Source organism: Sparassis crispa, assembly GCF_003851025.1.
Source record: "Sparassis crispa DNA, contig_000011F, whole genome shotgun sequence".
Classification (NCBI taxonomy): domain Eukaryota; kingdom Fungi; phylum Basidiomycota; class Agaricomycetes; order Polyporales; family Sparassidaceae; genus Sparassis; species Sparassis crispa.
In genome coordinates this window covers 284,079-311,207 of record NW_020939757.1, presented here as the reverse complement: position 1 = coordinate 311,207, position 27,129 = coordinate 284,079, and the positions used below count along the sequence as shown (strand labels likewise).

The window sequence follows — 27,129 nt, the reverse complement described above, 5'->3', positions numbered from 1 at the left end:
CACCATTGTAATGTGCACATTGTAAATATATTGTACACAATATTGCCCAGATTGTACATGCATTGTAAATGTATTGTACACATTATTAACAAGATTGTACATGTATTGTGCACATTGTATACAATATGTACAAAATAAAATTGCACTCAGCCAGGATTACACCCCTAACCTCCTGACACATGCTTATGTAAGCTACTATTATATACACACTTTTCCACTTAGCCATTTTGCCTTATTGTTTGTTTAACCTCAATTGTATATAAGGCTACTATCTATGTTAAGAGATATTATAATGCCTTGTAATGGCTACTACAGTTCACTTATTACACATAATCTAACCCTTTACTAATAAATATTGAACTTATATAATAGCTTTATTACAACATATTTTAGCACTTAGTAAAGGATTAGATTATGTGTAATAAGTGGACTGTAGTGGCCATTACAAGGCATTATAATATCTCTTAACATAGATAGTAGCCTTATATACAATTGAGGTTAAACAAACAATAAGGCAAAATGGCTGAGTGGAAAAGTGTGTATACAATAGTAGCTTATGTAAGCATATGTTAGGAGGTCAAGGGTTTAATCCTGGCTGAGTGCAATTCTATTTTGTACATATTGTATACAATGTGCACAATACATGTACAATCTTGTTAATAATGTGTACAATACATTTACAATGCATGTACAATGGTGGCCAGGTTGTGCACAATTTCTCCCCCAGTTAACTGGGAATATTGTATACAAAGGTGTGGCCCACAACTGGCATCTCACAGGTCTCATTCCGACCAATCAGATGGGCATGGGAGGTAAAAGTGGACATCATTACATGGCTAATGCAGCAATGCTTCAGAGCAGGCTATCACCCGAAAGCATGGTGGAAGGCCATCGCAGTAGCCCTACCCAAACCACGGAAACCCAATTACTCCAACCCAAGAGCATACCACCTGAGACAGCTACTGGAATGCCTCAGAAAGGTACTCAAATGTATCATGACTAATCATTTAGCATATCTCGTGATAACACACAACTTAGTGCCTGCGAACCAGTTTGGCAGGTGCCCAAGCAGCTCAACAGATGATGCCATACTCACCTTTATCAATGACGTGGAGGCTGCACCGAACCATGGCAAGGTAACCTTTGCACTAACATTTGATATTAAAGGTTTTTTTGACTTCGTTAACCACAATGGCTACTCACGGTGATGCGAGAGAAGGGAATTCCCCTACAACTTGTACGTTGGACAGCATCATTCCTTGCAAAGAGACAGGCAGCCATCTGCCTCGACGGGATCCATGGGGAGATGAAACCCGTGGAGAATGGTATTCCACAGGGCTCGCCAGTCTCACCCATTCTATCCATAATTTACGCAGCTGAAATTCTCGAGATCTTCGAGAAAAAGGCGGTACTTGACACTCAGGCCAAAAACTCTGGACTCAAGCTACCCGACAGACCCACCGCCGTCTACCTGATCATGTTCGTGGATGACAGCAAACTGTACGTTTCCTCAGAATCACTAGACACTAACACTCGCATATTAGGCATCGCATACAATAAGGTTGCCGACTGGCTTAAAAGTGTTGGCCTTGCCCCCAACAAGGTGAAGCGAGAGCTAATGCACTACTCCAAATGCAGACGAACAGATGGAGACTCCCCATCCATTACCCTACCAGGCAAAAATGGCAAACCGATGATCATCAAGGCAGAACTCACCACAAAGTGGCTAGGAGTATACCTAGACCATGACTAACCTTCGACTTTCATGTCAAACAGATAGCTGGACAAGCAGAGAAGACAGTGAATAATATGAGCATGCTCGCCAACACCATCAAGGGCCTCTCGCAAAGCCATCGCAAAGCCACCTTCAAACACTATACATAGCTTGTGTATGCCCGACCATGACATACGCAAGCGCCGCATGGTGGACAGGTAAGAAACTCCACGAGAACTGGCTCGAGCGCATCCAGCGATGTGCACTATGACTCATCTGTGCCGCATTTTGAACCATGCCAATTGCGGCACTTGAGCTGGAAGCATCAATTCTCCCTATTAAACATCATCTGGAACTAACAAGTGACAGAGCTGTGATCCGCTTCAACAAACTAACCTCCTACAGCCCAATCCTCTAGAGACTCCCAGCAGTGTGGTGACACAAACTGGTATGTATTACGCCACCCAGCCCACCACTGCCAACACACAGGAAGGTTACCGCCAGATGGAAGTCACCACCCAAATCCACACATCTAAGTCGACTGGCACTCTGCTCGGACCCACTCAACGAATGCATCCTACCTTTCTGCCTCCCACTGTGGAAGAAGACAGTACAAGACTATCAGGGTCGCCTCCAGATAACTCCAGCCAAGCAAGGCAGCTTGAAAGACGAAGCGATGACTGCACACAATGAACACGTAAGCACCTTCAATTGCTTATCATCACACTTATTACTGTACTCCGACGACTCTATGCTGGAAACAGCAGGGAGACACTGATACGCTCCCAGACCTCCTGGCCTCTGAAAACGCATTTTTCAGTGATCGCTCAGACCTCACTATTCCATCCAGTAGCCTCCGAGATGCATCCGACTCTTTTGCGACCTGCTGCGAACTTTCCAACTTCATGCGACTTTGTTCGACTTCACACCGAGATTCGACATTCTTTCCTCACTCATACGCCACTCCTGCATCTCCTCGCTGTCGGATACCACTTACCCGTTGTCCTTTGGTCTAGTCCAATGCGCCCTGGTCAATTTTCATCTAAATCCATACTTCCCCGATGTCGCGCCGCCTTTCTGGATGTCGCACCGACTCGCTGGTTCATCACGCTGACTTATTGGTGTCACATGATGGTCGCGACCCCTTGTTTTGCAAATCCCATTCCTTTTATCGTTCAACTTTCCCCCTTCAAGACCCCTACCTTCATGCTGGACAAGAGATGCCATTAGAGTGTTCCATGTGGTCCAGGACAAGTAACATATGTTTTCTTTCGATTTTCCTCTACTTTACCATTTTTCTCCATCACTAACGTACGACATTCACATCTCCACTCTCTTTACCTATTTTTCCATTGGTCCTAGACCATTGTGACTCTCTCCGATGTCAGGATCCATCTTCCGACATTTCGTGACTTTCGCATTTCACTTCTCCATTTTCCCCTCTATAAATACCTGCTGTATCTATATCGATTATCATCGAAGACCAGTAGGAGACTTCCCCCTTCACTTCAGATCACCGAGAAAACTGCGTTTACTGCGATAGCGACTTTGAACTGTGATATACCCCACTGCGACATAGCGACATAGCGAGACTGCTATACTTCGAGACTGCGTACTGCGACTGCGATAGCGAACTGCAACACTGTGATAGCGACATAGCGATATAGTGATAGCGACCTGCATTAGTCTTAAATCCGACTTTTGCGTTAGACTCACTGCAACTTCATCGAGACGGCGAATACTGCGTTCCCCCATAGTGTTTTACCCCCACAGATAGTTCCCTTGCCCTTTGTGATTTAGTTCATCTTCGCCTACGAGTTTAGCGATTGCATCGTGACTTTAGCCTCCTACCTCCGACTTTCGCGACTTTGTCATAAATTGTCACCTGACTTTGCGTGTACATCACGAACCCTCATTTCTTTACAGGTTGCATCCCCCTTTAGCTTAGGTTGAGGTTCTGGGACCCACTTGCTTTATTTTACAGTTGCGACACCCTTCTCTCACACACAGATCGCCCCTGCTTCTTGTTTGTTTTAGTGGGGTTTAGGTGTTTGTGTCGGGTGTGCACTCATCAATGCTGAGTAGGAGCGGGCTATGTAGAACTCATCAACATGAAGACCACAATTCGCTGCAAGGTCGGCATGGGCAAGAAGTCAGAAGTATACAATGCAGAACTAGTGGGCCTGTCGTGGGCAGCATGTGATGCTACGCACTACATTCAGATGACCAACCCAGCCATCAACCACCTTCACTTTTATGCGGACAACACATCCACGATATCCACAATCTTCGAACCAATGTCAGGACCAGGACAAATGCATGGCCGGATTTTTAGGCAAGTCATCACGACGTTCCTCAATGCTAACCCAGAGAACACCGTAGAGATTGCATGGACACCAGGTCACAAGGGCATCACAGGCAATGAACTCGCTGACAAACTTGCCAAACAAGCAACCGAGATTGCCAGAGGCACGACCAAGGCCACCCGTGCACATGCCCTTGACCGAGCAAATGAAAAGGCCTTCGAGAAATGGACTGCCAAGTGAAAATGCACAGCACTGACTGGACGCTTCACCAGTGCAAACCAACTGCCCCCACAGACATGCCCACACAAGCCCTTCACTGAACTCCTGAGGGAGGTTTTCAGGAGACTCATGCAATGCCGAACAGGACACGGATTCCTAGGTGAGTACTATTCGCAATTCGTACCATCTGAACTAGTTGTCTGCTCATGTGGTGTACAATTCCAGATGCGCAAGCATATTCTACAAGACGGCCCAAGATATGACAGCTCCTGACACATACTACAGGAAGCAAGTGAAACTGTCGACATACCCACCATCCTCAGAACACCAGCCAGCATAGCTGCACTCGGACACTTCCTCAAGGAGAGCAGGGCCATGATGAAGACAGGAGAAAGGCGAGCAGAGATGAAGCTCGCACGGTGGGAGAACGAGAAGGAGCCCACACACGAAGATAAGGCTGACAATGCTGACAGCGAGAGCGACAATGAAGATGTCAACAACAATAACAATAACAACAACAAGATGTAGGAGCTGCGCATCACACCGACAGTACTAGCTGCATGGCGAAGTATCGCCCCCCCCCTCCACAATGTAACAGCCAACAACACACGTGCACCAGGGGAACAAATTTGACTTGCATCCCTAGGAGAAGATGTCGCTAACCCCCGCTTTTCTATTTTCTATTCTCTATGCTTTCCCCATTTCTCTCTAATTTATTGAATATGCATCATAATTTATGGTCTACGTCACGGCGCCGAGGCTCACCTCAAACCCGCCCCCACACCCCACAAGTCACACAGTATGCCTTACATTTACCTACTATCCCAATCTCAAGCTACCCACACCATACCATCCCCCACCTGGACGTTCTCCCTGTCGTACAGTAGATATTCGTGTACAGACCGGAGAACACCGCGTCTTAGCACATGACTTGCTTGTTGCAGTATATAAGTGCCAAATTCATTCATTCATTCACATAACCTTAACAGTTTACACTCATGCATAATATATATAGTAAATTTTGCTAAAAGGACTTAGACAAATTCTGCTTATCACAAAAGTAGTGACTGAGTTAGACATAAGAAAAAGGATGTTTCTAGTCACTTTAGGGTACCCTTCAGACCTAGCTCTTAGCTTCAACATAACTTGTAGTGTATTGTAGCTAAGGGCTTCTCAGATGACTGAGTGACCATTGTACTAACACATGTCCCAGGGCATTATATGTGATTATCCAGAATATAGATAGGATATAGGCTGGTCCATCTTATAGTACTAGTGTATTTACTAGTTGTTCTATAATGTCAAGGGTACAGAAGATGTCCCACTATTCACTTTAGAGTACTTTTTATCTCTAGCTCTTAGCAACAAAATCTTCTATAGTATGTCATTGCTGAGTGCCTCTTAAGTGCCAGTATGATTATAGTACCAATACATATCTCAGAGCATTAAAAGATTGCTCAGAGTATAGATAGGATGTAAGCTGAGTATATGGGATGAATCTTGTGGGGGATATCCTAGTAAGCTAGAACATTGATACTCTGAAGTAAGTAGTGGGACATTTTCTGTACCCCTGACATTATAGAACAACTAGTAAATACACTAGTACTATAAGATGGACCAGCCTATATCCTATCTATATTCTGGATAATCACATATAATGCCCTGGGACATGTGTTAGTACAATGGTCACTCAGTCATCTGAGAAGCCCTTAGCTACAATACACTACAAGTTATGTTGAAGCTAAGAGCTAGGTCTGAAGGGTACCCTAAAGTGACTAGAAACATCCTTTTTCTTATGTCTAACTCAGTCACTACTTTTGTGATGAGCAGAATTTGTCTAAGTCCTTTCAGCAAAATTTACTGTATATATTATGCATGAGTGTAAACTGTTAAGGTTATATGGAGTAGTGGTTAAAGTGTGTGAAGTTTCTTAGTCATGTGACTTTCACCTGAGGTTGAGAGTTTAATTCTGGCTGGGTGCAAGTTCTTAAATTAGTTTTGGCTTTGGATAATTCTTGGATGATTTTTAGCATTATCCTTTGGATTATCTTCAGATTAGCTTAGAATATTTCAAAGGGATAATCCTCATGTTTGGATTATCCACATGGCCTACTTATTAAACTCGGATTTCAGCCTTAATTGTAACTTATAAGCACTAAAAATTATCCCTTATAACTGACATCACTGCTGTGTCAAGGGAGAGTTGCAGCTTCACCTGAATATCATCCAGGATGTGTTCAGGTAGGGTTGCTGATGCTGCAACAATGGATATATTCCATGCATCAGGAAAACCCCACTTTTTCTTAAGAGAACACTTACATAACTTAAATGGACTTATAGTCCTTATTTAAGGACATAAGGACAAAAGGGCCTAAGGCATATTCCCTGAGTGTCTGAAATTCAACTTATTAAGACTTATTTCAACACTATGGACTTAAATAAGGGTTGCCAGACCCCAAAGTCTAAATAAGTCCCTAAGAAAAAGTTGGATTTTCCTCATGTGGAATGCATCCACGCAATGCTCCAAGCAGAGCATAATCAGGCCGAAAGCTTCCACTCCAGAGACTAATGCAGTGTGCTTCATCAATTCCGACAACTCACAGATGATGATGGTAGGCTGCTTTCGATAGAACGGCACTGTGGAACTCCGGTGTTTTTGCTATCTCTGGCGAGATGAATGCCATGTGGTGCTTGCCAGAGACTATGTCCTATTAGGATTAGGTGAGTCTCCACACATTCTCACATGATACCGTAAGAAAGCTTACTTTGTACACTGTTTCTGTGTTAGTCATGGCCAGAGTCTGACGACATATAGCTACAGATAAGAGCTTCATGCTGTGTACCTATCATCTCTGTCAAGCTTCGACTTTTTTCTTGAGTAAGGTGAGTTTTACCTGGTCAATCATAAGTGCCGACAGAGGAATAATAACTAGAGTTGTGTCGTGCTCATTTAGAAGAAGGGGAAGGATGAAGCATAGAGATTTCTTGCTCCCTGTCCCAACATCTATAATCACATCCTTACTCTGCAGAACTGCGAGGGCAGCATCTAGCTGCCAACTGAATGGTTTCACATTCAAGACTGTAGCGGCATGCTCGATGAGCTCATTTTGGACCGACTCGAGCTTGTCAGGGTGGTAGATGTGGCACTTAGACAGTTTCTGTGACATTTTCTATTGTCAATAGGGAGGAAAACTATCATTTTCATGGTGTGCAAGCCACTACTGTACACTCCTGAATATGAATGCATTCTGTATAGGATCCGCAAAACTGTACAGTGGCATAGAGGAGTGCTGCTCTATGCGGCAGGAGGATGAAACAAGATGCATAGCCAAGTATTTCTCTGGGAAAAACCCTGAGAAAATTCATAAAGTAAAGCGTGAGAAAAAAGTTTGAAGAAAGCATAATGAATTTTTGTGGGAAATACTGTGATTGTCCAATCAGCAGCCGAGAATCACAGTTTTTCCTTGAGAAATTCTTTGTTCTTTTCCCACAGTTTTTCTGTGCACTTTACTTTAACCCTTTCTAGAGGTTTTTCCGCAAAAAACACCGGGCTATGCTTCTTGTCACCTGGACCTCACATGTTCCTAAGCTAATAAGCTTGTCAAGCACCCCCGGTACGGCAAGCTAATAGGCTTGATTGGCCTATGTCCCGCACACTGCCGGTAACACTGGGAATATTGTGGGCTCGATGCCTAAAGCATCGAGCTTACATGATAGCGCTGATAAGGCCCGTGTCGTCATCGGCACTGATGTATAGATAGCACGTGCTGCCCCGCCAGTCATCATCAGGTACCACCGGCTATCGGATCCCGCTTCCGCGCCCAATGCCGGTGCCCTCATCGCCGCTGTCCCCAACGACAACGACGACAATTCCCTTGTATCTTCCCCAATTCTCTCCGTTTTTTTTTCGCTTTTTTGATGTTCTATGACCATGTAGCTGTACTGTAGCTCCACCACAGTAGACTCTTCAGATACTCACTGGTAATTGCACCTAATGTTCCTTGAGACAATGATGGGCAGGCAAAGGAACCTAATTCCATTGAGATTAAATCTATCCACACCTATGGAAGGGGAGGAGATGTAATGTGAAAGAAGGAACAAGTGTAGTAGTATGGTGAGATGAAAGGGCCGTGGGGAATATATGAAGTAGAAAGAGGTGATGGGAAGGAGGGGGTAACAACGAAAGGAAATAGTGCCAGTAGAGGAGAAGGCCACGGACAAAGGGTAAAGGCAAAGGCAAACATGATGGTCAGAGTGAAGGTGGCAGTGATGGAGGGAGGTAAGGATAGAGGCGACGAGTGGTAGTGACGACGATAAAGGCGATGGCGATGGAGGGCAACAGCGATCAAGGTGACGGCGATGGAGGGCGACAGCAATTGAGGCGATGGCGATGGAGGGCGACAGCAATTGAGGCGATGGCGATGGAGGGCGACAGCAATTGAGGCGATGGCGATGGAGGGCGACGGTGATGGAGGGCGACAGCTATGGAGGGGCGAAGGTAACAAAGAGCGCAGTGGCAATAGAGAAGGCAATAGAGAGGGTGATCGAGGAGACGAGACACACCACCTACTTACATGATAGATGGCACTGTATCTTCCGTCGTGGACGGCGACACATTCTCGACCACCCCTGCCATCTTCTTCTTCACCCGAGGACCCCTCTTCACACCCTTGTCACTGTGCAACTTCCGAGTTTTCTTGGGAACCACGAGGCCTGAACCATCTGGAGCGGAGATGACGTTCACAAAGTCTGTGAACGGTGCACCCGTCTTTGCTCGTTTGCACTGAGAGGCCCCGTCCGTGACATCGGCCTGCTGGGGACGCTTGTTCGCATAGGTCTCAGGACTGTGGTCATTGGCGGGCAGAGTCACAGAGGATGCAGCTACCATGTTCTGACCAGTGGGCGGGGGCAAAATGACGTTAGACGGGGAATCTACCGGTGTAGCATGCACCGCGAGCTCGGAAGATGTCTGCACAGTGTCAGCCTCCTGCACAGTGTTGGCATCCTGCACAGTGTCTTCCTGATCATTTCCAGCCTCTGTTGTCACCTGCTGAGACCGTCGCTCTAACCACTGCATCCACTCCTCATCAGGCATGGACCGGAAGCGCATGCGACCAGACTCCCAGGACCCGAACAAGACCTCAAGTTCGGTATGCGAGCCTACATCCCCCGGGCAGCAGAACTTAGGCAATGGCCAGTTCTCGATAACTACACCGAACTTTGCGGTAATTTGGGTGTTGAAGTTGAGGTACACCATCTGCGAGATAGAGCCTCTCACTGCAGCTCGTTCTATCAAACTAGTTAGAATTAATACAAAACATTTGCGGCCGCACTTACTGAGCTTCTGCATGATCAGCCCACTTGTCTTCTTCTTCAAATCCAGCACTTCCTGCACGTAATTGCTGACAACACCTGGTAGAACTGTAAGTATTGATCAGGTGCATTAACTGTGTGACGACTTGCCTTCGACTCCGGAAATACAATATCCTTCCATATGCATTGCAAGCTCTTGTACAGTGCACTTGGTGGTCGTCACAATAAAGTGGGCTAAGCGCGGGTTGCTGTAGAATATAAAAGGCTGGTTGTACTGATTGACGTCCGACCTCACAGCAAACATGAGGACTTCGGTGCCGGTACGATCATGAAGGGCCACCAGCTGAAAAAGCGGAGTAGTCAGCACAGTCGGTGAGTACATGAGAAAACTACATACCTCATGCTCAATATTTGCCATAGTCATTCACGCATCATTGAATGCGCTTAGAGGGACATTGTGCTCGGCATGGGCGCGCATGCTTCGGCGCTCGTCCAAAGCCTTCACTTTGTCTTCAGTAGCTGCTTCTTGCTCCTCCTTCGACATGCTCTTCCATCACATTGATATATCCTTGATTATGGCGGCAGACACACGCTCACACAGCGCGCCTTCGGGGAGAGCTGAGAGAGAGAGAAAGACATTTGTAAGAGGTACTGTTGATCACTGCAGAGTAGAAGGCACTTCACCATCATTGTACAGCTTTGTCTCCTTGCTCAAGAAGGCATTCCAGTGGCTGACAGCCCTCTTGGATGAGAGGCACGAGCGTTGCATGATGGCCTTGAAGTAGTAGTCAACACTGTGAGAACCGAAGCGCTCATGGAGGCGCTCTGCTTCGGTGAGAACCACCTCCCTCGCTTCTCGAAGTGCGGTGTGATATGCATCCTTGTGCTCCTTCCACTTCACCTTCAGCAAAGCCTTTTCTGCAGGGGTGTGGGAAAAGATCTTGCATTTCGTGCGGTGTCGCCATGGGTAGCGCGTCTGGGTAGTCGACAGTTTACGCCCTCTGGTAGGGAGGCGCTGCAAGCCATCAGGGCCCATCCTGAACATGCGTCAAAGGGCCGTGTTCTCACATCACAGTGGTGGAAGAGGGGATCACAGAAGCAAGGGAAGCAGTGGGGTGGGAATGACATGTCATAGTTTTTATTCCTCACGTGACTATGTTGGAGATTCACAAAAAACATAGAGGAATACAGGACATTTAGAAAACTAAGATCTGAGGCCTGAATATTGAGTATCTATACCTGAGGAAGTACCAACAAATGCCACAGCCATTGAGCATTCACAGATAGTCCCATGGCATCAACAAACCCTGCAAATTCCTCCAAAGTACTGCTATAAATGCGTGCTTGCACAATGCGCAGGAGAACGTCGTCAGACATCGGATGTGTTTGGAAATAGATGTCTGCCATCTCTCCGAGAAAGAACACAGGATGACCATGCAGCGCCTCCGCAGAAGTCTCCTGCATGTCCAATGCTGGAGATGAAGCGTGAGAGACAGGATGCCAGAAGAGCTGTCTGAGAACATGTAGGCCATCGGGAGAGCTGCCATTCGCGCTCATTGAGGGGCATCATCGTAAATAATCTCCAATGCTGAGATCTAACAAGATCAGTTAAGGTTTGTCACCGGGAGATGAGTGTACTCACTGTTAATCATGTGTGACAGCTGGGTCTGCACATCAATGGCAGACTGTGTACTGGAGGACCACTGGGTCTGCACATCCACGGCGGCCTGTGTACTAGATGAAGCCCTTGGAGTCCCCACCATCAACGGCGTTGCAGCGGTACGTATGTCTGTTGCACGCGAGATTGCTGCACGACCATGGGACGATGCTGTGGAATGCACCAGAGAAGGCACTGTGCACACGATCGGGGCCAGTGACGTAGGTGTTGGCCCATGTGGACTGGCTGTGCTCATGGTCGTGCGTGAATGCAATGGACTTCGTCGATATGGTGGCGGCAAAGGCATGGCAGGTGACACAGTGTTGACAGCTGTGGTACCTGCAGCAGCTGGCGGGGCACTGCACTTCAGCCAAAAAAGTAAGGCTGCAAGGAACGAATTCTCCTAGATGTGCATGGCTCCAGAGAATTGTGTCAGTGGCTGCATATCCCCCGACCTGTAGTGATCACGGTAAGATGTGTCCTGAAAATTGTGAGCTCAGTTAACTTACCACTCCCCATCACAGTAGATACCATTTTCTATGCCCCAAACGACAGTGTAGAACTTGCGGCCCAATGGCAGCAAGTTCCCAATTGCTGCCGAAGTTGTAATGTACTGTATGAGTGCAATCGAGTCTCTTGCAGCTTCTACATAATGCAGCATGTCCGCGAGAGCATCGTAAACTTTGTGGGCATCCTCACTGCTGGTGCATCAGACAATGAGAGGCAGCAGGCCGCTGCTATGCCCAACGGCAACATTGCGTGGGCTTCGCAGATGTGAGTACCATTTACCTTGTAAATGATTTGTGGATTGTCACCCACTGCGTTGGTGAATATACGCCAGGTTGGTTGTTACCGATAACAGCATAGAAGTGGATCGTAGTGGAAGATATGTGCATAGAAGTGCGATGTGCGAGTAGCAAGGTGCGCGCGCGGAGAGTGATTTGCTATAGATCGATGTGCACCATTGCGACTTACACTGCCGATCGTACTCTAAGATTGCGGCCTACTGCAGTGACCAGTGCATTCAGCTCAGGATACGGCCACACTGCAAATGCTCAGACAATAGGCCCTCCGTGATAATCTCGCAATATATTTATATTGTCAGACATACAGAAGACATCATGTAACTACACCGCGAGATTTGAGACATAATCTACCAAACCACTGATGTCACCTTCTGCTTCGTCGTCATCATCAAGCTCCAGTCCCGCACGCTCTTCTTCATTCAACTCATGCATCTCAGCCGAGAGAAGATCTTCGACATCCGAATGAGCGACCGGCAATGAATGAGGGACACCAAGACGTTCGCCAGGAAATGGATTGCCCGTGAAGCCTGGCAGTGCATAGATGCGCTGCAGGAATGCGAGGATGTGAGTGTTGACTACCCGACGGCGAGAGCAATATTCTAGCACAGCACCATGCAGTGGGTCTTGCTGGTGGCAGAGGTCATCGAGGATGGTGCTGAAGAGCATGTCCTCATCACGAATGTGGGTATAAATGTGCCGCACTTCAATGTTACACCTCTGGATCTTCTCGTGTGCACGCTGGATCCGGCAGTGGAGACGCATTGTCTCCTGCATGGCTGGCTGTGTCCACTGCTTCTCACGGATGTCATGGTGGGTATCGTGCAGGAGGTTGAACTCTTCAAGAAAACTGTAGTGAGAAACCTTGTCCCAGTCAAGAGTCGGGCGTGGAGGATTCAGAGCCGCCGCTGCGATGTTGTATGAGGTGACAGCATTTCGGATTGCCCTGCAGCGTGTCTGGAGGCTCTTGGAAATATGCGTGCACACACGGTAAGCTAATTATTTCAAGCATTAGTTAACAATGACGGCATAGGATCCACTGAAAAATACCTACCCGTCTGCGTGAGATTCAACTTGTGTAGCTCAAAGAGCCGCTGTATGACAAGCCTCTGCAGCTTACCCAATGCCAGTTGATACTTGTGAGTGGCTATATATTTGACCGTTTCGACGTAAGGGGCATCGGATGGCTGCAAACGGTTGGTGATACCCATCTTCACTTCCATTGCAATGACTTCCTGCGTCAAAATATTGAGACGCTCTCATAAATAACGCCGCCGAGTCTCGAGCTTGCGAGTAGTCGACATCTCCATTTCATACCATGTAGGACCATTGGTAGGTGGTAGGAACTGGTAGTCAGTTGGCGTAGCATTGAGGAACCATGAGGATGCTTCGTCAACTTGAGTACTATATAAATGTGATCAGCATGGCGCCATATTGATGTCGTGGTTCACTCACATTATTGCACGAAGCTCTTGTAGTGCCTCGACGTATGCCATGGCATAGACATCCCATTCTGGCTCCTGCCCAAGTGTTGCAAAATACTGTTGCTCCTCCAACTCGAACAGCTTGAGGTCCTCATCACAGACACCGAGAGATGCCATGGCATCTGCGAGAGCAACAGATGGTGTCTGAATAATATCGAGCACTTGCTTATAGTTGTTGTACAGCATTGTGCCAAGATTTGAATACTTCTCGTTGTCCCACTGCTCAAAGAAAAGAAGAATAAATACTCAGCACCGGAAGGCGGAGGCATAGCATGTGACAGAAGCCAGCAGATTCGAAGCACTGAAGATGCACTCGAGCGTCTCCAGGTCTTCAAGGCCCATCCCTTTGATGACGTTCGGATGGTATCGAATTTGACAGGGGTAGAAATGTGAGTAACTGTGGAATGCGTTGACACAGCAACGTGAGTGAAGGTGGGTGAACGTCGGCCCAAGTGAACTGTGATGAACGGTCTGCTCGAAGGAGCAACCAATGTCGTAGCCTGCCAGTGTGTGAGGTCCGAATACTTCCATAGCCTTCGCGATGATAGCAAGAGGATATTTAGCACTGTTGAAGATTTGTCAGCCCATCCCTTGAAAATAAAAGAAATACTTACAGTTCACTGCTCCGAACCATGTCGATCAGCCAGAGAATAAGGCCGTGCCTGCATGCACTTGCAAATATACCTGTCTCCTCAAAGACTCCCCACATCTTCTTCTTCTCTTCTGCAGCTGCAGCCTTCCAATTCTCAGTGCAACCGGACACAGGCCCCATATCGCCGTCTGTTGGATCACCTCCATCCGGTGTCTGATCTTCACCACGGTCGCTCTCGGCATCCTCATTGGTATCCCGGTGCAATGGTACATCGACCTTGTTCAGCGTACGTCTCGACTGCACTTCATCAGCATACTTCTCGATGAAGTCTTCTGGAAGGTAGTAGTCGCTGTCGGCTAGTGTCCGAAGATCTCCTGCACGGCGCCCACCCACAGGAGCCAACCGCTTGAGGGAACTGTTACCGTCCATGCAGTACATACACGAGAATTCAAGTGAAGGCTCATCCTTGAGCTGTACAGAGAAAAGGTCAGTACGAGGCAGGCTACATGTAGTGAAACTCGCACCTCATATCTGCAAGCTGGGCAACCATTTAATGCTCGCCAGTTGGGCATATCACAGCCCAGTGCACTAAGGACCTTCTTGCGGACCATGCGCAGAATCGTAAGGTAGATGTCGAATGCATCGCCAAGTGTGGCACGATAGCGGCGACGGAAAGGAATCTGTAGGTGGCAAGGTTAGCTATCAAGTACTTTTGGGGGATTTCAGTAAACTCACCATATAAAAATGACAGAGGAGTTTTGCAAAGGCTTCAACACTGAACGAGGGCTTGTAGAGCCTGATACAATGAAGCAGTTCTAACGTCTTGAGAGAGATTGCGAGTCCTGGGTTGAGGGGTGTTGATCCGAGGTAACCATTGAGGACAAGAGCTTCGGCAACAGATTCGATGTGTGCAGGTCAGCAGATTGACACGGAGTTGACAGTCGAGTAGATGTCGAGGACAGGAGTTTTGAAGTTGTAGTCGATGCCATCATCTGCGCTGGCGGTTGCTTCGGTAGGTTCATCAGCTGGTCGGTCAGGACCATAGCGCCAGGATAAGTACACGTCTACAAGTTTCGGGAGAAGGGGCTGCCAATTTTCGTCCAGGTGGTGCATACGTTGCCGCCAAGTGCGCATATCTTTGTACCAGCGAGGTTTCCACCTGAATGTAATGTCACAAATTAGTGTACAAAGAATACTAAAGGGTACTCACTTTGACCCCGCGATATCTCGGAATGCCGTGGTGAACGTTGAGTCATTTTGCAGATCATCTGATAGCATCTCCCATTCCATGTCGTCAGCTGCCCCCACCTCCTCAGTTCTTGGCAAGTCCTGCTGGTTGTTGTCCGTACTGTCATCTACAACAGAATCCCCCCGCATGTCCGAGAGCGCCCAGATCTTCTCAGCACTCAGTCCTGCGACTCACGAGATGAGTGTCGAACCTTGGACAAGGCAGTTGTACTCACCAGCAATATTTTGCAGGAGCATTTCTTCCGCTCTCTTTTTCTCCTTTGCGATTGCTGTCGCACCATACACGGTTCCATGGACTTCCTTGATGTGCCGTCCGACCGCAGATGAGTGTGCTGAGAAAACCAAGGTGGTGACTCGGACTGTTCGGGAGACTCCCTTTGATCTGTGGGCCCCCATGCTGAAACAGGCTGTTAGAGCTGACCTACACTAGAGGACATTGTCGAGTCGCAGAGTAGTGCGCAGGGTACTAGGTAGCAAGTGCCCCCCGACCAACGGTCCATCACGTGATGTTGTTGAACTTCCTTCAACAACCGTGAGCCTGTACTCATTAGACTCAGAATTGTAGTATTACAAGCTACAGTATAGCTACACAGTCATAGAACATCAAAAAAGCAAAAAAAAAAATGGAGAGAATTGGGGAAGATACAAGGGAATTGTCGTCATCGTCATCAGGGACGACAGTGACGAGGGCGCCGGCATTGGGCGCGGAAGCGGGATCCGATAGCCGGCGGTACCTGATGATGACTGGTGGGGCAGCACGTGCTATCTATACATCAGCGCCGATGACGACATGGGCCTTATCAGCGCTATCATGTAAGCTCGATGCTTTGGGCATCGAGCCCACAATATTCCCAGTGTTACCGGCAGTGTGCGGGACATAGGCCAATCAAGCCTATTAGCTTGCCGTACCGGGGGCACTTGACAAGCTTATTAGCTTAAGAACACGTGAGGTCCAAGTGCTTCTTGTGTGGTAGCGCTAGCTACCCATCCCAATAGGGCTATTCGGAGTTTTAAAAGTTCATGTGCGGCCTCTCGCTTCCACCCGTCTTGTAGGAGATATAGTATACGAGGCGGCTGGTTGAGAGCCTAGCTTTCTTCATATTTTAGAGCATCTATGGACTTTCAATGTTTGCGGACTCAGTAACCTGTTGGAACTGAGCTCCATAGTTTTGGTTCGTAGCCTGTATCATTCAGTGCTATCATGAACCTGAGTATCAACTGCTGCTCTTGGCTCATGGGCATCGCTGTTACAGAGATATCCCTAGGCCTCTTGGTCCGCTTCGGTGGTGCCGATGTCCACTACCCTGCCACGAGTCTGATCTACCTGTGGAAGGGGCTCGCAGACATGCACTTCGAGTTCTCGCGCATCTTGCAGTACATAGCTGTGTTCTGGCATGTTCGAGGTGCACTGCGTCTTGTTCTTCTCCATCATCTGGCTGCAGATCCATGTGTTCATTTTATTTGGGTTGTTTAGCCTCGCGAACGAGGCATGCGAGCACTATCAGCCTGCTGCGTCACACACTGCGCGGCACCTCGGCCTGTCGATGGCATTCTAGCATGGCTCGACGGGTGCACCTGTAGGGTGAGTGGCCTCTCCGTTCGCTCTGCCTGGGTGACTGTTTTGTTCGCATTCGGTAGCCTGAAGCCTACATTGAATCTCTTCGCCAAGATCCTAGTCCTTCATTCAGCAATGCCACTATACCAATCTGTACGTGGCTTATGGATATTGCCATGGTCTAATAACATCCCGATCCTTATTGCACTGCTCTGGGCAAGAGGAAAGATTGCAGGCTCGATGACAAAGGCTGCACAACAACATAACAGTCTGTGGAAGAATACCAAGTGAGCTGCGGAACAGAGGCACTGTGGTCCTAGTGGCTTGCAATCCGAGGAGATGATCTGCATTTCTCCAATTCATCTTACAAATCAGCCAAACATTAGTGAAGGCAGAAATGCAATACTAGAGACCATTTTTGATGTGCTGATGAGTCGTCGACGCATTTGATCCTCGATGCGAATGACAGCGTCATGAGCAGAAGCTCTAAGGCGCATGGATTCTGACGTCCTGACACAGTCTAGCGAAACAAACGATTATCAGGTCTTCTCGGGTTAGTTGCAGACTGCCTCAAACTCTCGTGATACTGATTACCTTTGTGTTCTTACTCGCCCTGGCAGGTCCAAGGATACATCACTGATTACACTCGCACTCGCACTCGCTTTCGCAGATCATAGCGTACATCGAGAGGTCAATATCTAGTTCTCTTCGTGCCGGCTACTGGCTTCCGCCTGCGCCCGTACCCGCATTCTCGTCATCAGGTATCCCGGAGACCCCATACTTCCTCGCTTCCTCATTGAATGATGCCCATGAAAATATCACTGCGCCATTGGCATACAAGTGAACGGAGACTACAGCTTTGCCCAGCCTATCAAGGAGCTTTGCGGTGATCCTCTTTTCAGGATCCTTTGCCGAGGTGTGCATGTCACCCCTTGAAGGACATCAGCTCAGCCTCAGTTACATCATAACACGAAGTACTCACTGGACTTCCGCTGTCACGATCAAGTCGCACAACTTGGGTATAGTACTGACGGCTATCTCCACGTTCTGCTCGACGGTCCGGTAGCGTGCAGATGTGCCTTTGTATGTCCAGTTTAAAAGCTGTCACACTGTACTATGAAAGCCTCTCATTGTGCGGCGTCGATGAAGGTCTGAGAGTAACGTAGAGTGCCCAGGGATGCTCGAGAGATATTTGCGGGCGATGAAGAGGTATAGGATAGGTGAGCACCTTCTTATACACGAGGGTGGGGTGTCTTTCGGACCGCCGACATTCACGTTGCGTACAGGTGTGATGCTGACTAGTTTCGGGCCGTCCTGCAATTCTCTTGCTTAGTTCTCTTGCCCTGCCTTCCCTAGTGATGTTCGGACCGCTATTTCTCGCCAGAAATGCCAAGGGAGCTGCATCTGGTGGTCTGAATGTCACTAGAGATCGTGTCCACGAATCTTGTGTGTGCCAGTTCATGATCTATATCATCTCTGGCCCATCTTCTTGGACTAGTCCAAATGCTCGAGAATGTTGAGACTTCCATTCTACGAGAAGGCTCTCACCGTGTCCCTGACTCAGTTTATCCGATCTTGGGTCTTTCATATCGACTCATCTGTGGTATTTGTTTTCCATCAGTCGCCTCATGCTACGGTCAAAGAGGTACACAATGACTCGTCCTCGTGCAATTGGTAATGACTTCGGACTCACTTCATGCAACGTGAGCTGCTGATATCCGCTCAAATCTCTCATAAAATTTCTCGCGACATCACAATATTATTCCTGCAGCACCGGTGCCCCGTGAAATGTGGTGCTGGTATTTGCAGTATGGAAAGCCAGAACAGCTCGCTGTCCTGACGATTTATTGGGACGTGACATGACTCACAAGGCAGGGGCTTTTTCACTCCGTTCGTTCATTTGGGATGTTACTCATGGCTGTCGTGTCTGTCTTGAGATCATCGATTACATCTAGCTCGATCCCATGGCCGTCAAGAAAAAATTGGCTGTTGGAACTTGGGAATGCACGTCCGTCGGTTCCGTTGGCGGCGGTATAACTAATCTCTGTGTCTGGGGTCTTGACTATGTGGACATGTATGTGGATGTGTATGCTGCGCGCTCGGTGCTCAATCGTACCGCGTTCGTCAGAATTTGCCACAGCACTGATTGATGGATATGCATCACCGTCCATTCGGGCAACTATATCATCTTCTCGCCTAGGCTTAATTATCTTTAGCTCGTACGCAATTGTGTTCCCCAGGCTTGGAGACCCGCAAGGCATGGCCTCAATATAAGGGTTCCACTAGCCGATTTGACAGTATCACAAGTTTGCTGGGCGGACTCCCATCTTTCGGGGTTACTTCTGGGGCGGACGCAGTGTGTTCGTTCGCATCTCAACTCGGATATCGGATATCGGAGGAAATATACTACTAGTAGTGTTCGCATTCACCGGTCGACTGACCTGTCATGACGGGTCATTGACTTTTCACCCACGGTTCCTGACCAGTCAAGCTTTCAAGGGATGGTCAGCTTACGTGATATGATCAAGAAACTAATTACAGCGCTTTGCAAGTATATGCGGAATCGCCGTCGATGGATTTTTGGCCTCAGGCGCCCCGAGCTTGCCCCGAGCCCAGGACCCCAAACTGTTGTAGTGGCACGTTACTACCGGAAGTCTAGTGGAGGATACCGGGAGGGCCATCGCTGACGCGAATTTCCCAAAAGCAGTTGTCCGAGGCATGCCCGAAGCTTGTCTAAGCTCCTGCATTAGGATGCCGTAGAAAACCCACGTGGGGCGATTGGTTGATGAGACACTCTGGGCACGGTCTCTCTGGTTTTGGCTAGGCTCGGACTCTCGGACCTGATCAATTGGGCAATTTACCGGTGGCTGCAGTGGCTGAGCGGTTTCGGGTCCTGAGCTCGGCGCAAAATCCATCGACGACGATTCCGCATATACTTGCAAAGCGCTGTAATGTACTCCAGTACTCAATGTATATACAGTACGTTACAACGAAAAGAAATTTACTAGATACTAGTGCTAACCTCACTACATTTGTCATTCACACGAAGACTCATAGCTCCACCATGCCAACAGAAGCCGAGCAAGTCCGGGTAAACATGTTCTTGAGTAGGATGGCCTCCGAAAATATTAGGATCTTGTCGCAAGGTGCCTGCAAATGAGGCACCAAGGGCATGAAGATTGACTGAGGGGCACCTCGTCGATCACAACTGGTGGTGCAGGAACAATAGCATTGGCGTCGGCATCCACGAAGAGCGAGGTTTACAATGGATGCGAAACACCCGTCCGTGAGTAGGTCCGAGATGTCTACTTAATAGCAATCCATCCATATAGAGTAATACACGTGTGTATATCTTTGTCATCTGTCCAGTTGTTGACCGGTCAGTGACCGGTGAAAATGGAAAATTGAGAAATCGTCAATGACCCCGGTCATGACCGTGACTTGTCTTTGCGAACACTGCTAGTAGTACCAGTACTGCAAGTGACTCGAATGGAAACCTCAAACGTAGTTCCTGTTGGATTCGTGGTGTTTGCACTTAGTTGAATGCGACGGTGTCGACTGCACTCAGTCAAACTCGTGCTTTGGGACGATACATAGCAGTCGACATGGCGTGGCGTGAATGAGTTTCATTTATGGAAAAACCGATCCGGTAGAAATATTACCACCAATTTCCCAGAACAAACAACCATGTTGTGGCGCACTCCCGTCCAAACTCGCGATCAATAAAGACTAATCAACCACCTCGTCCCGGAAGATCATCCAGCGCCCTGCATTCTGCCGCACTTCACAGGACGCTCTCTTCACGATGCGTTTACCGACGCTCAGATTTGCTTCAACTGCCAGATTTACGAGATCTCTCTCCACGGTCTCTTCAGCCAAGGCCACCTTGCTGCCGTCAGATGAACTCATTGAAGAAGAGAGACAGGATGAATACAACCCGCAGGCATACTACCCTGTGCGACTTGGCGAGGTACTTGGTGGCGTGTACCAGGTTGCGTTCAAACTTGGGTACGGGAGGGGCGCTACTGTATGGTTGGCGCGGGACACCCGGCGGTAGGTATCTGTCGCGTGTTGTTGGCCATGCGGCTTCGATTAATATCTTTGGCAGGTGGTGGTGGCAACACGATCGGTATGTGGCGATAAAGGTCACCAGAAACGACAGACTTTTCAGGGCCGCCGCCCTGCGCGAGATGGAGCTTTTGCGCCATATAGCGACTGCGAATCCCGCACACCTGGGGAGGCAGTGTGTAAGGACAATGCTCGATTCTTTTGAGATAGAAGGACCGCATGGTCATCACTACTGCCTCGTGTACGAACCCCTCAGGGAACCTCTGTGGATGATGCAACTTCGTACCGGTGGTAAATACACTCCCTCGACGCTCAAGGCGATATTGCAAGCGGTCTTGCATGGCCTAGACTACCTCCACTCAGAGTGTCATATAATTCATACTGGTGCGTTTACGGTTACCATGTTGATTGAGATTGCTCAACTCGCCGCTCAAGATCTCAAACCTGAGAACATCCTGTTTGGGCTTGAGGATATATCTCTTCTTGATCGGGCTGTGAAGGATGAAGCAGAGCATCCCTCCTCTAGGAAGGTCACCACTGACCGAACGATATATCTCTCGAGATTCGACGTGGGCCCTCCGAAGACACCTCCAGGACCTCCGAAGATAGCAGATTTCGATCATTCATATCGTGGCGACGGGCAGGAGCTACTTGAAGATTTTATTCAGGTGAACCAGTATCGCGCCCCGGAAGTTGTTATGGGTATCCCATGGTCGTATAGTGTAGATATATGGAATTTCGGAATGATGGTACGTCTTCAGAGAGATGTGTCTGACGCACGCTACTACATGGACTTGGATTTTAGCTATGGGACTTACTCCAAGGTGACACACTTTGCGTGGGCGCGGAGAAGGAGTATACTCGTGAAGGCCATCTTGCAGAGCTCATCGCACTGCTGGGACCTCCGCCAAAGGACTTTCTAGGTAGAGCAAAATTGGCTCATTGTTTCTTTGATGATAATGGTGCGCGCCGTTGCATATTTACGAAATATCGATGCGAAGCTGACTCTGGGGGTGCGTGCTGTGATGCGCAGGAGAATTCAAATATGACCACCTGGTCCGAGATCATCGGAGTTTGGACGAATCTGTTACTGTTCTAGAGGGCGAGGAGAAGGCGCTTTTCCTCAAATTTGCCCGTGGCATGTTGCAGTGGCTGCCAGAGAATCGTAAGACGGCAAAAGAGTTACTGAGAGATCCTTGGCTACATGACTTTTTGAGGAATTAACTGGGCTACCACAGTTGTCAAGATCGCAGTGTTGATATAGTGCGTCAGTACAATCTCTTCATGACGGTCGCAGTACTGGTGCTTGTGATAGCTGTTGATTCCTTGTATCTTAGCTGCGCGTTTTGACACGTCTAGATACTCTTCTCGGCCTTGATTTCCTGTTTGTATTGCCTTTCATATCTTTACAGTACTGTCAAGTACCATGCAGGACTACGACACATTCCAATTCTGATCCACGAGGGAGTTCGAAACCGCGACTGCCCGCCGCATGACTTTTGTTTCGACCAACTTACTGTCCTCCATGTATACGAGAGCGTTTCAAGTGGTCATTCGATCACAAAGGATACATGTATGTTTTCATATGTATCGTTCAGTCAAACACAAACTGCCGACAAGAACCTTCAGGACCTGGGGTTTCATGTGCCTGTGTCATGAATCGTTATCATGCTTTCGGGTCAAGCCTACCACACTTTATATATATGGGCAGTGATTCAAAAACTGTCAGTAACACGACGATGCCGATTATCTTGGTAGCTATACAACGGACGGACGGACCCGGAAGGAGGTCTGCGAACGCCTCTTTGAGCATTTCGGTCTGTCACCGTGCTCGTGCTCTAGCTAGTTGGTGAAAGCTCTTCATCGTAGGCGCACCGCTCGTATGGCGGTGTTATCCTGGACGAGATAAATATGTTTTCTGGCGCTGCATCCTATGATGTTTCCTGAGACAGATGTAGGTGGATCACTCAGTGTGATATGAGAAATCGTACTGTAAGCTAAAAGCAATCGTGAGGTTGAATACCCCGCACATAACTCTCTATGGAAATAAATTGCTGGTTGCCCGTAGACCTTTCACGTACACATCGTCACGACAATCAATTTCTGAGATGTCTAGTTTCTCCAAGCGGCTGATGTTAGCACATCCAAGGCTAAATGTGAGTAACACGGCATCCCTCCAAAAATCCTGGAGAAGATGCGACGCAGAGCCTGGGTCCGCTGTCGTCGACTCTGTCACAGAATGCCATAGCACTGACGACGCCACGATCCCTAGGCCGTTATCCTTCGATGGTACAGGAGATACCTCGTACTCCGACCAGTGGCAGCAAAGTTACGCAACACGTGGTGGAGATCAGATAGCCAGGGGGGATGCCCAGCGGGTGCCAATGCTCGCGCTTCCGAAAGGGTCAAGGCTGCGACGTGATGAGGTGCGAGAGAAAGAATATCGGAGATAGCGCAGCGCGAGGAAGGCGCGACGGAACACTAGCGGTGAGAGGCCGGAGGACCCCCACTTGGCTCACGACGTACACTGCATCTGTATAGTGGTGGCCAGAATAAAGGTAAATATTTCAGTTATTTTCATGTCAGTTCAGTTGACTCAGATTTTTCTAATGTCAGGATATCATCATCCGCGGCGGTGAGGTGGGTTCTGCGAGATCCCCGCAAGCAGCGGCGCTCATTTTTCTTTCGCTAGAACCTGTTCCCTGTGCAGATCGAGAACGTGCTGAGCGCGCACTCGGCGATCCGTGAAGCGGCCGTAATCGCAGTGCCGGACGCGAGATTTGGCGAGGTGGTCGGGACATGGATCGTGCGGGAGCCGCAGAGCACGATGTCGAAAGCGGAGGTGCGGAAGGTGGTGTCGACGGGGATGAACCCACAGGTGCGTGGTCTGCGTGTGCTTTGAGGGCAGAGTTTTAAACTTGGATTCCAGAACGCGCCGGCGTGGGTGTGGTTCCTGGGGGAAGAGGGTGTGGCCGGAGAGATACCGAAGACAGCGAGCGGGAAAGTGATGAAGCACGTCCTGCGCGAATGGAGCCGGGATCTCGCCAAGAAGGGTGTGGGGAGAGTGGTAGCCTGACCGCTGTGGGGTGTCTAGCTCTGAACGGAGTGGGTAAGCATGATGTGACATATGTTCACGCGCGGCCCGCCGTCGCTGACGCGGACCGCCCCTCTCTAGGATGGATATTTTGAGGTGCGCTGCTGCGCCTCCATTTCTTTTGCTTTCGCGTACGCCGTGTTTTCGATGTTGTCGGTCGATTTCACGAAGTCTTTTGTGCAGTCATTATCCGACACAAGGTTGTGTAATACCAAGATCGTGAACGCACGCAGCTGCTCTGCTAAACTTGCGTCGCTGCTCCCTTGCGGCCGCACTCAAATCTTGATCAAATCGCTGAAAAATTGTCAGGACAAGTTCAGACATGTAACTTTCCGTGTAGAAAAGGTCCCAGCGCTATAGGGATGATGTGGAAAGCCCACAGGCAATACTGTCAATCAATTGCACTACTGAGCCATTGATAGTGATCACTGTGAGTACGGCATGATGACTTCGAGGTATGTCTCACCCAAGGATGCGTCGATCCGTACCGGCTTGTAGTCATGAACGAAACGATGGGTGGTTCTGAAAAACTGGTGCCAACTTTGACCCGCCGACCCGGAGCAGTGGGTTGGTTCACTGTATATGAAGTGAGAGAACGAGTTTTTCGTCGCGTTTGACTCAAATTCAAGTAACGTGGATTGAGCTACGTTGTTTCGGACTATGTAACTTCTCACACGGCGCCAATCTCTACTGGATCGGGAAGTTCTTTCATTAGTCCCTCAGCTTCTCCGGACCTTGTAAATATATTGCTGGAGTTCCATCCGTTGGTGATACGCCGAGAGGACGCTGGGAAGTAATGCCTTGCACCGTGATCACATCCGGCGAGACAGAGGAGAAAAAGGTGGCGGATGTCCCGAAAAGGATAATAACACGGGTCACGGGACGAGCGACGCGTCTCGAGAATGAATTTCGCTTCGCCGAGGCGGCCGCGCGCCGGCGAGGATATCGAAGGCTGAACGAGTCGGAGGCAAGCGCTCGCATCGATGCCCGTTGTGGAGCAGATGAAGATGATGTCACCCGGCGACCGGCCGTCGTCCTGCGGCACGGAACGCGCGCGAGTCTGCAGATAAAGATCAGTATCCCCTCACTCCTTTGTCTTCGCCTCTTCATCTTCAACCACCACCATCTCGTCCGCGTGCTTGTTGGTCCATCACCACCATATCCCCTAACACAAATATTCTCCAGCCAACATGCCCGAAGGAACAATGAAAGCGCTGTGGTATCACAGCGTGCGTGCTTTGAGCTTCCTAATTCTTCATCGCAATGACTCTGACCGGCCACCAGCCTAAAAACTTTGAGATAAGGCATGTCCCAATCCCCAAGTGCGGCGACGACGAGCTCCTCCTGAAAGGTGCTATTCTTCGTACTGTCGTCACGCACTCCTTTAACGTGGTTTCGTCAGTGAGCTGCTGTGGTGTCTGCGGCACCGATGCGCACATCCACGACGGCGAGTTCATCGCCAAGTTCCCTGTGAGTGGTCGGGAACCGCGTCCATTCCAGGCCACTAACCATGCACTGTAGCTCATCCCCGGCCACGAAGCCATTGGCAAGGTCATCGAGATCGGCAAGGAAGTCAAGGGTTTCGAGCTCGGCGACCGCATTGTGGCCGACGTCGGCATTTCTGTGAGTAGCCACATCGTCAGACGCGCAGATCGGTGACTATATGCTAACGTATGTGCAGTGCGACAACTGCTTCTTCTGCCGCCGCGGCGAGCCCGTACTGTGCGAGAGCTTCAATGCCCGCGGGGTTACCCTAGACGGCGGGTTCGCGGAATACATCGCCTAGTGCGCATATAGTCTACTTTCGCGACAGTGATGCATGCTGACACGTTGATACAGCCCACAAAGGAAGTGCTACAAGATTCACAACCTTACGGACGAAGAATCCACCCTCCTCGAGCCGGCGGCCTGCGCGATCCATGGGCTTGACAAGCTGAACCCGCCAGTCGGGATCGACGTCCTCCTCCTCGGCGCGGGCCCGACCGGGCTCATTCTCGCGCAGCTGCTCAAGCTCAACGGCGCGAAGAAGGTTGTGATCGCGGCGAACAAGGGTATCAAGATGGACATTGCCAAGCAGCTAAATGCCGCGGACGAGTATGTTGAGCTCGACCGGCAGAGCCCCGGCCCGCAGTGGGAGCAGCTGCTGAAGGAGAACCCGTATGGGTTTGACGTCGTCGTCGAGGCGACCGGCGTGGAGAAGGTCGCGCAAGACAGCATCAACTACGTCCGCCGCGGCGGCACCCTCATGATTTACGGCGTATACGAGAACAAGGCGAGGGTGCACTGGCCACCGTCCAAGATTTTCGGCGACGAGATAAAGGTGGGAATTTTTCTCGGGATCCCTGACCAGCTTCTTATGTGTTGCTCGCATTGTGCAGATCCTTGGGTCGTTCTCGCAGGCGTACTGCTTCCCTCGTGCGGTAGCCTACCTCGACGGCGGTAAAGTCAACGTGAAGGGCATGGTCAGTGGCCTTCTTCCCCCTGTCTTATTTCTATGCGTCTCATCTGACCATCCTGCAGGTCACGGACGTCTTCAAGCTCGACAATTTCCAGGGCGCGCTCGACAAGATGAATAGTCGTGGCGCGCTCAAGATCGCGATCCAACCCTGATTCGTGCAAATCAGGAGTGAACACTCGAGCAAGCAGAAGAAGATGAAGTGTTCCGTGTTGTACTGAGTATCATGGGCTTTGGACTGTATTACAAAGTATGATACCCCCCTTTCGCTGTGCAAGTCGTTCTGTTTTCGTCGTTTGTTCGGATCGTGTGTCATTGTAAGTATACCACGTACCGTGGTGTGGACTTCTTCTGCAGTGTGGTAAGTTAGCTGGGGAGCGTCCTCAGTCACAAACGTGTCATGTCGATATTCCCGCTAGCTCTGCTAGTGGGTTCTTAGAGGTGATCGACCTGTCCGTGTCATCCCAGGGATTAAACAGTCCCCCTGCACCCCTGCGCCCCCCGAATGTTGAAGTCCTTCAGCTCTCATGATTTTAGAGAATGGAAGATACACACCTGTGTTTTTATCTAGCAACTGCCATTGGTCATTGCCTAGCAAATTCAGTTCGCCTGGTATGCATG

At 49.2% G+C, this 27,129-nt stretch overlaps 9 protein-coding genes across 9 annotated transcripts; 6 read left to right on the top strand and 3 right to left on the bottom strand.

Annotated features, from left to right (window-relative positions):
* Positions 1 to 1,207: 1,207 nt before the first annotated feature.
* SCP_1101060 (hypothetical protein) lies at positions 1,208 to 1,753 on the top strand (the record flags this gene model as incomplete). The annotated part of the gene is made up of 1 exon (XM_027762542.1): positions 1,208 to 1,753. One exon carries the CDS (start codon positions 1,208 to 1,210, stop codon positions 1,751 to 1,753), a length of 546 nt encoding a protein of 181 aa, XP_027618343.1.
* Positions 1,754 to 3,825: 2,072 nt separating this feature from the next.
* Positions 3,826 to 4,260, top strand: SCP_1101050 (hypothetical protein; the record flags this gene model as incomplete). Its single annotated transcript, XM_027762541.1, has 1 exon — positions 3,826 to 4,260. The coding sequence occupies one exon, from the start codon at positions 3,826 to 3,828 to the stop codon at positions 4,258 to 4,260; it is 435 nt and encodes a 144-aa protein (XP_027618342.1).
* A 4,030-nt stretch (positions 4,261 to 8,290) lies between these two features.
* On the bottom strand, positions 8,291 to 9,496 carry SCP_1101040 (hypothetical protein; the record flags this gene model as incomplete). The annotated part of the gene is made up of 2 exons (XM_027762540.1): positions 8,291 to 8,300; positions 8,814 to 9,496. 2 exons carry the CDS (start codon positions 9,494 to 9,496, stop codon positions 8,291 to 8,293), a joined length of 693 nt encoding a protein of 230 aa, XP_027618341.1.
* A 714-nt stretch (positions 9,497 to 10,210) lies between these two features.
* On the bottom strand, positions 10,211 to 10,588 carry SCP_1101030 (hypothetical protein; the record flags this gene model as incomplete). The annotated part of the gene is made up of 1 exon (XM_027762539.1): positions 10,211 to 10,588. One exon carries the CDS (start codon positions 10,586 to 10,588, stop codon positions 10,211 to 10,213), a length of 378 nt encoding a protein of 125 aa, XP_027618340.1.
* A 1,273-nt stretch (positions 10,589 to 11,861) lies between these two features.
* On the top strand, positions 11,862 to 12,126 carry SCP_1101020 (hypothetical protein; the record flags this gene model as incomplete). Its single annotated transcript, XM_027762538.1, has 2 exons — positions 11,862 to 11,983; positions 12,051 to 12,126. 2 exons carry the CDS (start codon positions 11,862 to 11,864, stop codon positions 12,124 to 12,126), a joined length of 198 nt encoding a protein of 65 aa, XP_027618339.1.
* Positions 12,127 to 12,336: 210 nt separating this feature from the next.
* SCP_1101010 (hypothetical protein) lies at positions 12,337 to 15,732 on the bottom strand (the record flags this gene model as incomplete). Its single annotated transcript, XM_027762537.1, has 11 exons — positions 12,337 to 13,007; positions 13,067 to 13,228; positions 13,283 to 13,416; positions 13,468 to 13,715; positions 13,776 to 14,061; positions 14,111 to 14,559; positions 14,613 to 14,768; positions 14,824 to 14,884; positions 15,017 to 15,247; positions 15,299 to 15,500; positions 15,552 to 15,732. 11 exons carry the CDS (start codon positions 15,730 to 15,732, stop codon positions 12,337 to 12,339), a joined length of 2,781 nt encoding a protein of 926 aa, XP_027618338.1.
* A 4,964-nt stretch (positions 15,733 to 20,696) lies between these two features.
* SCP_1101000 (hypothetical protein) lies at positions 20,697 to 22,183 on the top strand (the record flags this gene model as incomplete). Its single annotated transcript, XM_027762536.1, has 5 exons — positions 20,697 to 20,944; positions 21,000 to 21,343; positions 21,395 to 21,708; positions 21,765 to 21,921; positions 21,993 to 22,183. The coding sequence occupies 5 exons, from the start codon at positions 20,697 to 20,699 to the stop codon at positions 22,181 to 22,183; spliced, it is 1,254 nt and encodes a 417-aa protein (XP_027618337.1).
* Positions 22,184 to 23,380: 1,197 nt separating this feature from the next.
* On the top strand, positions 23,381 to 24,035 carry SCP_1100990 (hypothetical protein; the record flags this gene model as incomplete). The annotated part of the gene is made up of 5 exons (XM_027762535.1): positions 23,381 to 23,385; positions 23,445 to 23,517; positions 23,576 to 23,599; positions 23,652 to 23,837; positions 23,889 to 24,035. The coding sequence occupies 5 exons, from the start codon at positions 23,381 to 23,383 to the stop codon at positions 24,033 to 24,035; spliced, it is 435 nt and encodes a 144-aa protein (XP_027618336.1).
* Positions 24,036 to 25,243: 1,208 nt separating this feature from the next.
* On the top strand, positions 25,244 to 26,663 carry SCP_1100980 (D-arabinitol dehydrogenase 1; the record flags this gene model as incomplete). The annotated part of the gene is made up of 8 exons (XM_027762534.1): positions 25,244 to 25,282; positions 25,338 to 25,404; positions 25,456 to 25,523; positions 25,575 to 25,676; positions 25,735 to 25,838; positions 25,893 to 26,373; positions 26,432 to 26,515; positions 26,574 to 26,663. The coding sequence occupies 8 exons, from the start codon at positions 25,244 to 25,246 to the stop codon at positions 26,661 to 26,663; spliced, it is 1,035 nt and encodes a 344-aa protein (XP_027618335.1).
* Positions 26,664 to 27,129: the final 466 nt, after the last annotated feature.